Source organism: Pezoporus flaviventris, unplaced genomic scaffold, assembly GCF_033815535.1.
Source record: "Pezoporus flaviventris isolate CSIRO_AGI_PZ_B2104156 unplaced genomic scaffold, CSIRO_AGI_Pfla_v1 ptg000667l, whole genome shotgun sequence".
In the NCBI taxonomy this organism is placed as follows: domain Eukaryota; kingdom Metazoa; phylum Chordata; class Aves; order Psittaciformes; family Psittacidae; genus Pezoporus; species Pezoporus flaviventris.
The window spans coordinates 1-11,671 of NW_026893213.1; the positions used below are offsets into that span (position 1 = coordinate 1).

At 64.1% G+C, this 11,671-nt stretch overlaps 3 protein-coding genes across 4 annotated transcripts; 2 read left to right on the plus strand and 1 right to left on the minus strand.

The window, feature by feature from the left end:
- Positions 1 to 2,154: 2,154 nt before the first annotated feature.
- Positions 2,155 to 5,561, plus strand: VPS4A (vacuolar protein sorting 4 homolog A). Its single transcript, XM_061444079.1, has 11 exons — positions 2,155 to 2,228; positions 2,556 to 2,667; positions 2,739 to 2,886; positions 2,972 to 3,033; positions 3,362 to 3,481; positions 3,662 to 3,818; positions 4,125 to 4,273; positions 4,409 to 4,490; positions 4,584 to 4,803; positions 4,913 to 5,053; positions 5,331 to 5,561. Exons 1-11 carry the CDS (start codon positions 2,208 to 2,210, stop codon positions 5,430 to 5,432), a joined length of 1,314 nt encoding a protein of 437 aa, XP_061300063.1. The 5' UTR covers positions 2,155 to 2,207; the 3' UTR covers positions 5,433 to 5,561.
- Positions 5,562 to 6,154: 593 nt separating this feature from the next.
- COG8 (component of oligomeric golgi complex 8) lies at positions 6,155 to 10,320 on the minus strand. 2 transcript variants are annotated; one of them, XM_061444073.1, is made up of 5 exons: positions 9,990 to 10,319; positions 9,497 to 9,704; positions 8,603 to 9,421; positions 7,527 to 7,695; positions 6,155 to 6,446 (listed from the first exon to the last, which is right to left on the minus strand). In XM_061444073.1, exons 1-5 carry the CDS (start codon positions 10,301 to 10,303, stop codon positions 6,289 to 6,291), a joined length of 1,668 nt encoding a protein of 555 aa, XP_061300057.1. In that variant the 5' UTR covers positions 10,304 to 10,319; the 3' UTR covers positions 6,155 to 6,288. The 2 variants fall into 2 exon arrangements, with proteins under 2 accessions (XP_061300057.1, XP_061300056.1); XM_061444072.1 differs by lacking the exon at positions 6,155 to 6,446 and adding an exon at positions 7,150 to 7,402 and having other exon boundaries at positions 9,990 to 10,320.
- A 3-nt stretch (positions 10,321 to 10,323) lies between these two features.
- On the plus strand, positions 10,324 to 11,508 carry NIP7 (nucleolar pre-rRNA processing protein NIP7). Its single transcript, XM_061444074.1, has 5 exons — positions 10,324 to 10,470; positions 10,558 to 10,644; positions 10,726 to 10,864; positions 10,939 to 11,079; positions 11,162 to 11,508. Exons 1-5 carry the CDS (start codon positions 10,415 to 10,417, stop codon positions 11,279 to 11,281), a joined length of 543 nt encoding a protein of 180 aa, XP_061300058.1. The 5' UTR covers positions 10,324 to 10,414; the 3' UTR covers positions 11,282 to 11,508.
- Positions 11,509 to 11,671: the final 163 nt, after the last annotated feature.

Below are 11,671 nucleotides of genomic sequence, written 5' to 3' on the forward strand. Positions count from 1 at the left end.
CTGAGCCTCTCCTGCTCTGCCCTGGCAATCCCAGCCCCCCCGGTTCTGGGGGGAAGGACAGGGCACAGACAACAGCTTTAACTCCCCCCGGGCCTAAACCCATCACTCATCTCACCAACTGTGCCTCGGAGCACCCCAGTGCTCCCTCCAGCACCCCTCCTGCCTTGGGGCTCCCCTCCAAAGGGGGTCACATTGTCCCCAATTGGGATGGGTCTGGGGCTCTGTGATGCCCCCATTGCTGCAGCATAGGGTCCCTCTGCCCCAGTCAGGGTGGGGGACACATACTTATCTTACTTGGGGCATTCACGGGTACAAGAGGGGACCCCCTGCACCCTGCTGCTGCTCTCAGTGCTGCTGCAGAGTGCAGCAGTGATCCCCCTAAAACCTCCCAAAGCCAGAAAACAATGCTGTGTCTCTGCTTCCTGCAGGGCTGGGGCTGCCAGGACCCCCCCAATGGCACCCCCAACCCTGCAGCCTGGCCCCTTGCCCGGGAGCTGCTGGGGATCTGGCCCCCCACGGCTCGGGGGCTCGCAGGCCCTGGGGATTGGGGCAGTACATGTAGATTGATGCACTTTCGCTTTTGTACTTTCTCTCCCTCTGGGGGGGGGGGGGGGGGAACTCCGTGCCATGGGACACCCCCCCCCCCCCCCCAGGGCTCCCTGCTCCTAGCTGAGGCCCTGTTGCTCCTCAGCCAAACTCCTCTGCTCACTTTCTGCTTTCTATGGGGCTGTGCTAGCTGGGGCTGTGGGGTGCAGGGGGATCCTGGGGGGTGCCAGCCCCCACTGGGGCTGCAGCTCCCACACAAGCACTACAGGCCCCGCACGCCCCTTCTATTTTTGTATTCTTTGTAAATCGCTATTTATATCAGATTGCCTTTGATGGGGTGTCTGGGTCTCATTCTGTGGGTGTCACAGAGGAGGTCACAGTGATGCGTGTGTCCGTGCCGGGGTGAATTGACGGTACAGCACATGATGGTGGTGGGGTGAACAGTGCTGGGGTACCCAGTATGGGAGAGACAGGGAGGGACTGGACAAGGGGATGCTAGGGGGACCCTGGAGTGTTGTAGTTTGGGTGCCTGGGGTAGCAGGGCCATGAGGGTCATTGGTGGGCACAGGGACACACAGCTGTAGGAGTGTGCACACATACATGGGTGGGTGAAAAGGGGGGGATGCGTATCCATGTTGGGCTGTCTGTAGGTGCAAGCACGTGCCCGGGGTGCACACGTGTGCGTTTGTGCATCCATGTGTTGTGGTCAACATGCTGAAGGGAAGAGATGGGATTCAGAGTGACACGCTTGTGAGGTGGGCTGATGCCAACCTCATGAAGTTTAACCATGCCAAGTGCAAGGTCCTACACCTGGGTCGGAGCAATCCCAGGCACAGCTACAGGTTGGGCAGAGAAGAGATTCAGAGCAGCCCTGTGGAGAAGGACTTGGGGGTGTTGGTCAGTGAGAAACTGAACATGAGCCGGCTTCAGTGTGCGCTCGCAGCCCAGAAAGCAACCGTATCCTGGGCTGCATCAAAAGGAGCGTAACCTCCTTTTGGTCGAAGGAGGTGATCCTGCCCCTCTACTCTGCTCTCGTGAGACCTCACCTGGAGCATTGTGTGCAGTTCTGGTGTCCTCAACATAAAAAGGACATGGAACTGTTGGAACAAGTCCAGAGGAGGCCACGAGGATGATCAGGGACTGGAGCACCTCCTGTATGAAGACAGGCTGAGAGAGTTGGGGCTGTTCAGCCTGGAGAAGAGAAGGCTGCGTGGAGACCTCATAGCAGCTGAAGGGGATCTATAGGGATGCTGGGGAGGGACTCTACATTAGGGACTGTAGTGACAGGAGAAGGGGTGATGGGTTCCAACTGAAACAGGGGAAGTTCAGGTTGGATACAGGGGAGAGCTTCTGCACCTGAGGGTGCTCAAGGCCAGGTCGGACCCGGGAGCTTGGGGCTCTCCGCTCGAGTGCGAGCCTGCGCTCTGAGTGCGCGTGCGCGGCCCCTGGGCCGGAGCGGGGGGGGGGTGGGGGGGGGGGGTTTCTTGTGGGGCGTGGTTTAACGCGGAGGGGGCGAGGCCCCGCCCCTCCCGCGCTGGAGGTGCGCCGGCAGGGGGCGCTGTCGCGCAGAGCCGCAGTCGCGGGCGGTCCCTCCCGGGCCCAGCTCCGCCGCCGCCGGGCAGGGCCGCGCCGCGCCAGCAGCGGCGACCCCGGGCGATGAGATGACAACGTCCACCCTGCAGGTACGGGGGCTGCCGGGGCAAGGACCGGGCCCCGCCGGCCGGGGAGCGGCTCCTCAGCCCGCCCCGCGGGGGGGGGGCCCTCGCCCCGCCCCGCTGCCGGTGCGCAGCCGGCGGGGGAAGGCCTCGCTCCGCGCTCGGTGCCGGGCCCCACCGGGGCGACCTCATCCTGCCCGTGGTGGTGGTGGTGGTGGTGGCGGGGGGGCGGAGGAAGGAGGCTCCCGTCCCCCCGGCCGCTGTGGGCCGCGAGCAGGGCCGGTCCGCCGGCGGAGGGAAGGAGCCGGTGCGTGCCCGGTGCCCGGCTCACCGCGCTGCGCACGTCCCCGGCAGAAAGCCATCGACCTGGTCACCAAAGCCACGGAGGAGGACAAGGCCAAGAACTACGAGGAGGCGCTGCGGCTGTACCAGCACGCCGTGGAGTACTTCCTGCACGCCATCAAATGTGAGGGCGGCGGCTCCGGGGGGCCGGGGGGCGGGAGCGGGGCCGCGGGTGACGGCTGTGGGTCTCTCCAGATGAGGCTCACAGCGACAAGGCGAAGGAGAGCATCCGAGCCAAGTGCGTGCAGTACCTGGACCGGGCGGAGAAGCTGAAGGACTACCTGCGGAGCAAGGACAAGCACGGCAAGAAGCCGGTCAAGGAGGCCCAGAATGACACCAAGGGGTGTGTGGAGGTGCTGGGCCCCCCCCCCCCCGACCGACCACACTGGGGCCAGTCCCGCTCCTGACCCCATGTACCCTCTCCCCAGGAGTGACAGTGACAGCGAGGGCGAGAACCCGGAGAAGAAAATGCTGCAGGAGCAGCTGATGGGTGAGGGGCTGTGCTGGGCACAGTGGGTACGGTCCTGATGGTGGCTGCAGGGTCAGCAGAGGGGTTCCTGAAGGGCCACTGCAAGGGGTGGCTGTGGGGAGGGAGGCAGGCTGTGGGACTGGGGACCAGGGGTGTGTTGCTGGGGGTCTGGTAACCCCGGAACCAGCCTCTGTGCCAAGGGATGGTGGGGTTGGTGTGAGTGGAAGGGTTTGGTGGAGCAGAGTGCTAGGGAGGGATGAGGGCTCCGGCTGTCCCGGCTTTTGGTAGATTCTGGGAGCGTACTGGCCTGTCTCTGTGGGGCTGCATGGGCAGAGCTGCCTTCTCACAGGTGCCATCATGATGGATAAGCCTAACGTGCGGTGGAGTGATGTGGCTGGCTTGGAGGGAGCCAAGGAAGCCCTGAAGGAGGCTGTGATCCTGCCCATCAAGTTCCCACACTTGTTTACTGGTGAGAGGCACGGCAGCGCCACGGCTGCTGCTTGCCCATGGAGGAGGTGCCATGGGGCAGCAGGTGGGGCAAGCGTGTGCTGGGATGTGACCCCAAGCACAGGAACGTGTGTCCCTGTGAGCCCACACGGATCTGGCCTGCGCAGGGACAGGGGAGCTGTGACACTGGCCTCTGTCGCAGGGAAGCGCACACCCTGGCGAGGGATCCTGCTCTTCGGCCCCCCTGGCACTGGCAAGTCCTACTTGGCCAAGGCCGTGGCCACTGAGGCCAACAACTCTACCTTCTTCTCCGTTTCGTCCTCTGACCTGATGTCAAAGTGGCTGGGAGAGAGTGAGAAGTAAGCTGGCAGCAAGGATGTGTGGCTGCTGTGGGCTGGCTCCTGGGCTCCCCACCAGAGCTTGGCTGGGGCCCTGTTAATGCAGACAGTGGGTCCCATGGGAGAGCGTGGGCACTCACAGAGCTCCACAGGGGATCATGGTCCTTCTCCCAGCATGATGCTTGCCTTGTTGTCAGCACGGGCTTCGCAGGGTGGGCTGGAGGAGTTTGGGGCTCCTGACCTGCGGCTGTCACAGGCGCTGGGTGTCTTTGGTGCTGTGCAGGGTTCCTGGTGGGGAACCCCATCCCTTGCTTTCTTTGTTCCCAGGCTGGTGAAGAATCTCTTTGAGCTGGCAAGGCAGCACAAGCCCTCCATCATCTTCATTGATGAGGTGGACTCACTGTGCGGCTCGCGCAATGAGAATGAGAGTGAGGCGGCCCGGCGCATCAAGACAGAATTCCTGGTGCAGATGCAGGGTGTGTGTGGGGAGAAAACAGGGAAAGGAGGGAGCGGGATGGACAGGCAGGCACAGGAAAACTGCCAGATGCCTGTATCACGCATGTCTTTCCTTGGGGATCACACTGAGCCATCTGTACTGCATTCCTGTGCAGGTGTAGGGAACAGCAGCGATGGGATCCTGGTGCTGGGTGCCACCAACATCCCCTGGGTGCTGGACTCTGCCATCAGGAGAAGGTGAGCAGGACCCGGCAGCCTCCTAGCTCCAGACCCACAGTCCTGGCAGGGTCTGGCAGCATGGGGCTCACCCCCTGCCTGCACTGCTCATAGGTTTGAGAAGCGCATCTACATCCCGCTGCCCGAGGAGGCAGCACGGGCCCAGATGTTCAAGCTGCACCTTGGCAACACCCCACACAGCCTGACCGAGGCCAATATCCAGGAGCTGGCCCACAAGACTGATGGCTACTCAGGGGCTGACATCAGCATTATCGTGCGGGATGCCCTGATGCAGCCTGTACGCAAGGTGCAGTCGGCCACACACTTCAAGAAGGTGAGTGGGGACAGCTCCTGGCTTGGGGGGCCTGTCCTGGGGTGGTGGGGGAGCCCCATAACTGGTGCTGGTGCTGTGGCCACCATCCCACCCTGCCGCTCTGCTGCAGGTCCGTGGTCCCTCCCGCACCAGCCCTGGCACCTTTGTGGATGACCTCCTGATGCCGTGCTCGCCTGGCGACCCGGGAGCCACTGAGATGACCTGGATGGAGGTGCCCAGTGACAAGCTAATGGAGCCAATGGTCTGTATGGTGAGTGTGGTCACTGCCGCAGTGCCAGGCACCCATCCCGGTGCATGGAGGCTGGTGCAGGCCAGCAGTGCCCTGCCACATCCCTGTTCCTCCTCCAGTATCTCTGTCCCCAGGCCAAGGGTTGGGCAGGGCTGGGGAGTGTTAGGGGGCCCTTCTGCTTGCAGGAACCCCTTGGGACACTGGGGCCCATGACAGCCCGCTGGGTGGGCAGAGCTGCCTGCATTGCTTGAGGGGGGGGTCCCTACCCTGTGCCAGCTCGCAGCTGCCTGTGTTGCAGTCGGACATGCTGCGCTCACTGGCCACCACCCGCCCCACCGTGAACACTGACGATCTGCTGAAGGTGAAGAAATTCACAGAGGACTTCGGACAGGAAGGCTGAGGGGTGGGTAGGGCGTGGGGCTGGGGTGGCCCTTTCCCTGCTGCCTGTGCCAAACAGGTTCATCTTCTGCTCACCGCTCACCCAATTGCACTGCAGCACCTGGTGGGGCCCGGATGGATGGCCCGGGGTGGGGGGGATGGAGGGTATCTGGGCACGACCTGGGAGCTGATTGCCCCCCCTGGCTGCACCCCACTCTTCTTCCTGCTCTTTTTTATTTTTTAAATTAATGCTGCTTTGGGTTCTGTCTTGTTTATATGAAAATAAAAACAATTCAAAAGCTTCAGGTGGTGCCTGGTCCCTTCCATGAGGATCTGACTGCACTGGCAGGGGTCAGCTTGGCCCCTCAATTCCACCCAGTAACACACTGCCTGTGCAACTGCTATGTGCAGGCAGGAGCCGCTGGGAGCTGCTGCCTGTTCCCAGGCAGAGTGTAGTGCTCTGCCCCCTCTGAGAGCAGCCCCCAGCCAAGGGAAGAGCCACAAGGGCTCCTGCCAGCTTGCCTCCCCCCCCTCTCACCCAAACTGCACGTCCCATCCCCAGCTTCACCCCAGACCACAAACAAGCCTTGGAAAAGGGGTTCCCTCTTCCAGTACAGCCCTGGCAGTGGTGCTGGAGTGGTGCTGGTTCCTAGACTCATAGGATGACTACAGGAGTCAGAACAATGAGGGCTGAACCCCTGTCTCACCCCCAACCCAGGAGCAGGAAGGGCCAGGAGCCAGGCTGAGGCTTCACAGTGTGTATTTTGGCTGTAGTAATGGTGAGTAGGAGCCCATGCAGTGCCGTGATGCCCCTCTGGCCAGTGTCCGGTGCGGGGCCCCGCTGCAGCTCTTCTCCAGTGGGATGAGGCCCGAAGGCGTCAGTCCATCAGCTCCATCCAGCTGATATTGGCGAAGGTGCGTGTGTCCATGCGGTCGATGTAGAGGATGCCATCCAGGTGGTCCATCTCATGCTGGACAACACGGGCGGCCCAGCCCTTTGCCTCCCAGCTCACCGGCTCCCCGCGCTCGTCCACCCCTGCTACCAGAGAGCAGCGGTCAGGGAGCAACCACGGCGCTGGGCGGACGCCGGGGGTGCAGGCAGGGCTGTGGGGTGCGTACCCGACACACTGACGGCCCAATGGCGCGGGACGTAGGCAGAGAAGCCGCGGATGCTGGCGCAGCCCTCGCGGCCGGTGACGAGCCGCGCGTCCACGACGCGAAGCACCGGGTTAACGAAGAGGCGGAGCGGGAAGGGCTCGATGCAGTGCGCGCTGCGCAGCGCCGCCGGGTACCGCTGGCAGAGGGCGGGGGGCAGCTCGGCAGCGAACACCCGCAGCGGCACACCGAGCTGCGGGGCGCTCAGCCCCAGGCACGGCCCGCGCCGCAGCCCGGCCGCCAGCGCCGCCGCCAGCTCCCGCAGCTCGGCGCCGCCCAGCAGCTCCGGGGCCACGGCGGCGGCGGCCGCGCGCAGCACCGGGGCTCCCACCTGGCAGGGGGCGGCGAAGGGCGGCGCGGGCGGGCCCAGCACCCTCCGCCGCAGCGCCCGCCAGTACGAGCGCTCCCGCTGGGCCCAGCCCGCGGCGTCCCCGCACCCGCGCCCCGCACCGGGCCCCAACACCGCCCGCGCCGCCCCGCGCCGCCCCGCTGCCAGCGCCGCCGCCATGCGCAAACCCCGCCGGGCACGACGGGCGGAGACGGCGACCCCTGCCGGCGGGGAGGACCGAAGGATGTGACGGGGTGACGCGGCCCAGCCCCAGCCCCAGCCCCGCTACTCCGCGGTCGCTGTCGGCAGCGGAGCCCCTTCGGGGGACCCCTCCTGCCCGTGTGCAGGCAGGGGTGTGGGCAGGGACTCGGCCTCCTCTTCTTCCTTCGGGCGCAGAGGCTCCTCCTCATCTGGTGGAGCCGGCAGCAGGGAAGCCAGCGAGTCCCTCAGAGCGACCACGTTGATGCGGCCCAGGTGGCCGAAGCGCTGCAGCTGGGTCGGGGGGACACCTGCCAGAGAGGGAAAGGGGGGCTGGTGGGAGCCTGTGGGCAAAGGGAAGCCCCACAGAGCCGGGACCAGCAGAACTAGGGGGCAATGAGGCCCCCCACTAGACACAACCCCCCGGGATCTCACCCAGTGCTTGTGCGATCTGTGCTGGCGGGAAGAGGACCTGCAGGCAACGGTTCAGGTAGGGCAGCAGGTCATCCAGGAAAGCCGTGCAGAACTGGGCAAAGAGCTCCTGCTCCCGCCCGCTGAAAGCTGCCTCCTCCGCACGGTGGAAGGCCAGGATGGTTTTAGTCACCTGGGGTGGAAAGCAGAGTTGTCAATACTCCCCACAGACAACCCCGCACGTAAAATGGACGCTCCTTTCCCACCCAATTGTACGAGGTTCAATAGGGCTCAGTGCCAGGTCCGGCATTTGGCCCACAACCACCCCATGCAATGCTCCAGCTGCGGGGAAAAGTGACTGGAAAGCCGCCCACAGAAATAACCTGGGGGTGTTGGTCAACAGCAGTTGAACGTGAGCCAGCTTGCGTGGAAGTGGACAAGAGCATCCTGGCCTGTATCAGCAACACCGTGGCAGCAGAGCCAGTGAAGTGACTGTTCCCCTACACTGGGGACCAGTGAAGCTTCACCTCAAATCCTGTGCTCAGTTCTGGGCCCCTCACTACAAGAGCAACATTGAGGTGTGGAGCAGGGCCAGAAAAGGGCACCAGAGCTGGTGCAGGGCCTGGTGCACAAGTGTGATGGGGAATGGCTGAGGGACCTGGGGGGGGTCAGTCTGGAAAAAAGACTCAGGGAGGACCTCATTGCTCCCTACAGTTGCCTGACAGAAAGATGTAGTGAGGTGGAGTCGGTCTCTTCTCCCAAGTAACAAGTGATGGGACAAGAGGAAACAGCCTCAAGCTGTGTCAGGTGAGGTTTGGACTGGAGATTAGGAACAATCTCTTTCCCAAAAGGGTTGTCAAGCACTGGAACAGGCTGCCCAAGGAAGTTGTGGAGTCACCAGGACACGGATACACGGCACTTAGGGACATGTTTAGCGGTGGTTTGGCGGTTACCAAGCTAACACTTGGCCTTGTTGATCTTAAAAAGTTTTTTCTAACCTAAATGAGTCTATGATTCCATCCTTCCAGTACTCAGAGCAGGACAAGCCTGCCCCCATGTCCTCCTGGGACAAGGCACAGCTCTGTCCCCTGGCACCTCACCTGACCAAGCGCATCCTCCAGGCAGGTGGTGACATCCTGTGCCAGGGCGATGGGGCAGCAGAGCCTCAGGTCATTGAAAGCGACGAGGAGGCTGTTGAGGAAGCAAGCGAGGGGTGGGAAGTCCAGCAGCACCATGGGAGGCTGCAGCGTCCCTGGCTGGGCCATGGGCACCGGGACCCCCGCGCTGCCCCCCAACACTGCTGGCGTAGAGATGAGAGTGTAGGAATTCATCTCTTCCTGGAACTTCTCCACTGCCTCTTCCACCGCCTTCCTGAAAGCGCTGGTGGCCACATGCTGGAAGAGGGGGGCCAGCTGCCCACGGAAATCGGCCCCTACCCGGCTGAAGGAGAGGCCAAAATACATGCACTGCCCTAGCAGCGAGTCCAGGCGGCCGCCCACCCCACGCCGCAGGTCGCGCTCCAGCGTCCGCAGGAACTCGGACACCTTCTGCAGCACCCAGCTGTGGAAGATGGCCCCCTCGTTGAGGGCCTGACCCTCGGCGGGCAGGAGCGGCTCCTCATCGGAGAAGATGGCGCGATACTGGGTGATGATGTCGAAAAGGTGGACGCGACAGGCTTCGATGGTCTTGGTGATGTGGAAGTAGGGGTCGTCGTCGGGGATGGAGGCCTGGATGGAACGCAGCCACGCATCCCGTGCCTGCAAGAACTTGATGCGCAGCTCAGCCTCCGTGAAGACATCCATGCGGCGCAGGTAGCCTATGACCCGCAGACAGGCTGGAAGCTGGATGTTGGTGCGGAGCTGCTGGATGAGCTGGTTCAGCATCAGCTGGGTGCACTGGCGCACTTCCTCCACAATGCCCTGGGGTGGGACAGAGACCTCAGCCACAGGAGCTGGGTGCAGGGTGGCACAAGGCAGGGGCAGAGCAGATCCTACCTGGATCACAGGAATGGTGCTGTGCTTCCTCTCCAGCCGTCGCACGTAGGCAGCGAGCTCCAGCGCCTCCTCGTAGTAGCCGTTGCGGACGCAGGTGTCCATGAGCTGCGGTATCTCCAGGATCTCCAGAATCTCCGTGTGCCGGTTCAGCGTCAGGCTGTTCATGCGCCGGCTGCAGGCGATCTCCTCGGCATCACGCATGAAATTCCTGCGGGATCAGGGTGGGATCAGCACGAGGCTCTCCCCTGCAGCAGGTAAACCCCGGGACCCTCACACCCTCCATTATTTCCCCTCAGTCCCATCCTTCCCAGCTCAGCACCACCTCCCTCTCACTCCCCAGCCCAGCCCTCCACTGCCCCATGGCTGCCTGTGCTCCGTCAGACCCTGTCCCAGCCTCCCTCCATCTCCCCCCGTGCCCTCACCGCTCCGCTCCCCGCCACCCCCGGTGTCCCCGAGTCCCCGGCGGGCTCCCCCCCGGTGCCCGTTCCCGCACCGGCAGGCGTCCTGCAGCGCGGGCAGGCGCTCCAGCAGGCTCCCGAGGCGGCTCTCGATGCCGCCGAAGCCGTGTCCGGCGCGGCCGGTGCACTCGGCGGAACGGATGAAGGCGCGGTAGTGCTCGAAGGCCAAGCGGCGGGTCTCCGCCCCGACCCGCGCCCGCTCCGCCGCCAGCCGCGCCGGCTCCCGGCCCAGCTCCGCCAGCCCCAGCGCCGCCAGCTCGGACACGTAAGCCGCGAGCTCGGGCCCACCGGGCGCCGCGGGGCCGCGCAGCCAGGCCAGCAGCCGCGCCTCCTCCGCCGCCGCCGCCATCGCGCCGCTCCAACGGGGCGCCGCGCCACTTCCGGCCCGGCACTTCCTGTTCCGACGCTCATTTCCCGTTCCGGTGGCTCCGGTGGGGTCCTGCGTGTGCGGCGTGGGGCGATGCGGCCGCTGACGGAGGCGGAGACGCGGACGGTGTTCGAGAAGCTGGGGCGATAGTGAGGGGCCGGGGGCACCGGGGGGGGTGGGAGGCGGGAGGGGGTGGCGGGGGGACCGGGTGGGCCTCACGGCGTGTGTCCCCGCAGCATCGGTGAGAACATCCAGCTGCTGGTGGACCGGCCCGATGGCACCTACTGCTTCCGCCTGCACCGCGACCGCGTCTACTACGTGAGGTGAGGCGAGGGCCGGCAGCGGGGCGCCGGGCAGCGGGTGCTACCCCGGAGCTGCTCCAGCTCTGTTCTCGATCCCCGCAGCGAGAAGCTGCTGAAGGTGGCGGCGAGCATCCCCCGGGAGAGCCTGACGGCGCTGGGCACCTGCTTCGGGAAGTTCACCAAGACGCAGAAGTTCCGGCTCAGTGTCACGGCTCTGGACTTCCTCGCGCCCTACGCCAAGGTGGGAACCGGCCCTCGGCAGCCCCCGGCCCCCGACATCCCCCAGCCCTTCATCGTGCTGTGTCTCTCTTGCAGTTCAAGGTGTGGGTGAAGCCGGGCTCGGAGCAGTCTTTTCTTTACGGCAACCACGTCCTGAAGTCGGGCCTGGGCCGCATCACAGAGAACACAGCTCAGTACCAGGGAGTGGTGGTGTACTCCATGGCTGACGTCCCACTGGTGAGTGGCTGGTGCGGACCCCGTGCTTCCCAGGGCGGGAGTACAGGGTTGGGGGGTAAACTCTTATCTCCTGTTCATTCAGGGCTTTGGGGTGGCTGCCAAGTCCACGCAGGAGTGCCGGAAGGTGGATCCCATGGCCATCGTGGTGTTCCACCAGGCTGATGTTGGGGAGTACGTGCGGAACGAGGACACCCTCATGTAAGAGGACTCCGGCGCTCCAAAGACTCAAGTGTTCCTGGCCAGTGCAGGACAGTGTCAGTGCAGCAGTGTCACAGGGAGCCCACTCTGCTTCTGGGGTATGCTCTGGTGTGATAGGGCTGGGAGCCACCAGCACACAGCTGCATACTCTGGGGGAGCTGCTACCTAAGTGAGGAGCTGCTCCGCAGGCACCTGCCCCTGCTCTCAAATAAAGCCTGTTCCTTTTTCTAAGGTGCCTGTTGTTTAGGGCAATGTCTCAGAGGCGATCAGCCTTTGTCTGTGGTACATACCCCTGCCTTCCTTAGGCAGCATGATGCACTGGGGTGAGGCAGCAGAGGGGAGAAACTGCACGTGTAGTTCTGTAGAAGAGACTGGGAGAGGCACACAGCCTAGG

What these genes read in the sequence shown, in the direction of transcription:
- VPS4A (XM_061444079.1), top strand. Translation starts at nt 2,208, where the DNA reads ATGACAACGTCCACCCTGCAG. An exon ending in GCCCAGAATGACACCAAGGG is followed by an intron (nt 2,887 to 2,971) that starts GTGTGTGGAGGT and finishes CCCTCTCCCCAG; the next exon opens with GAGTGACAGTGACAGCGAGG. An exon ending in TGGAGCCAATGGTCTGTATG is followed by an intron (nt 5,054 to 5,330) that starts GTGAGTGTGGTC and finishes CCTGTGTTGCAG; the next exon opens with TCGGACATGCTGCGCTCACT.
- NIP7 (XM_061444074.1), top strand. Translation starts at nt 10,415, where the DNA reads ATGCGGCCGCTGACGGAGGCGGAGACGCGGACGGTGTTCGAGAAGCTG. An exon ending in TTCGAGAAGCTGGGGCGATA is followed by an intron (nt 10,471 to 10,557) that starts GTGAGGGGCCGG and finishes GTGTCCCCGCAG; the next exon opens with CATCGGTGAGAACATCCAGC. An exon ending in TCCTCGCGCCCTACGCCAAG is followed by an intron (nt 10,865 to 10,938) that starts GTGGGAACCGGC and finishes TCTCTCTTGCAG; the next exon opens with TTCAAGGTGTGGGTGAAGCC.
- COG8 (XM_061444072.1), bottom strand. Translation starts at nt 10,303, where the DNA reads ATGGCGGCGGCGGCGGAGGAGGCGCGGCTGCTGGCCTGGCTGCGCGGC. An exon ending in GCACCATTCCTGTGATCCAG is followed by an intron (nt 9,422 to 9,496) that starts GTAGGATCTGCT and finishes GTCCCACCCCAG; the next exon opens with GGCATTGTGGAGGAAGTGCG. An exon ending in ACAGATCGCACAAGCACTGG is followed by an intron (nt 7,403 to 7,526) that starts GTGAGATCCCGG and finishes CCTCTCTGGCAG; the next exon opens with GTGTCCCCCCGACCCAGCTG.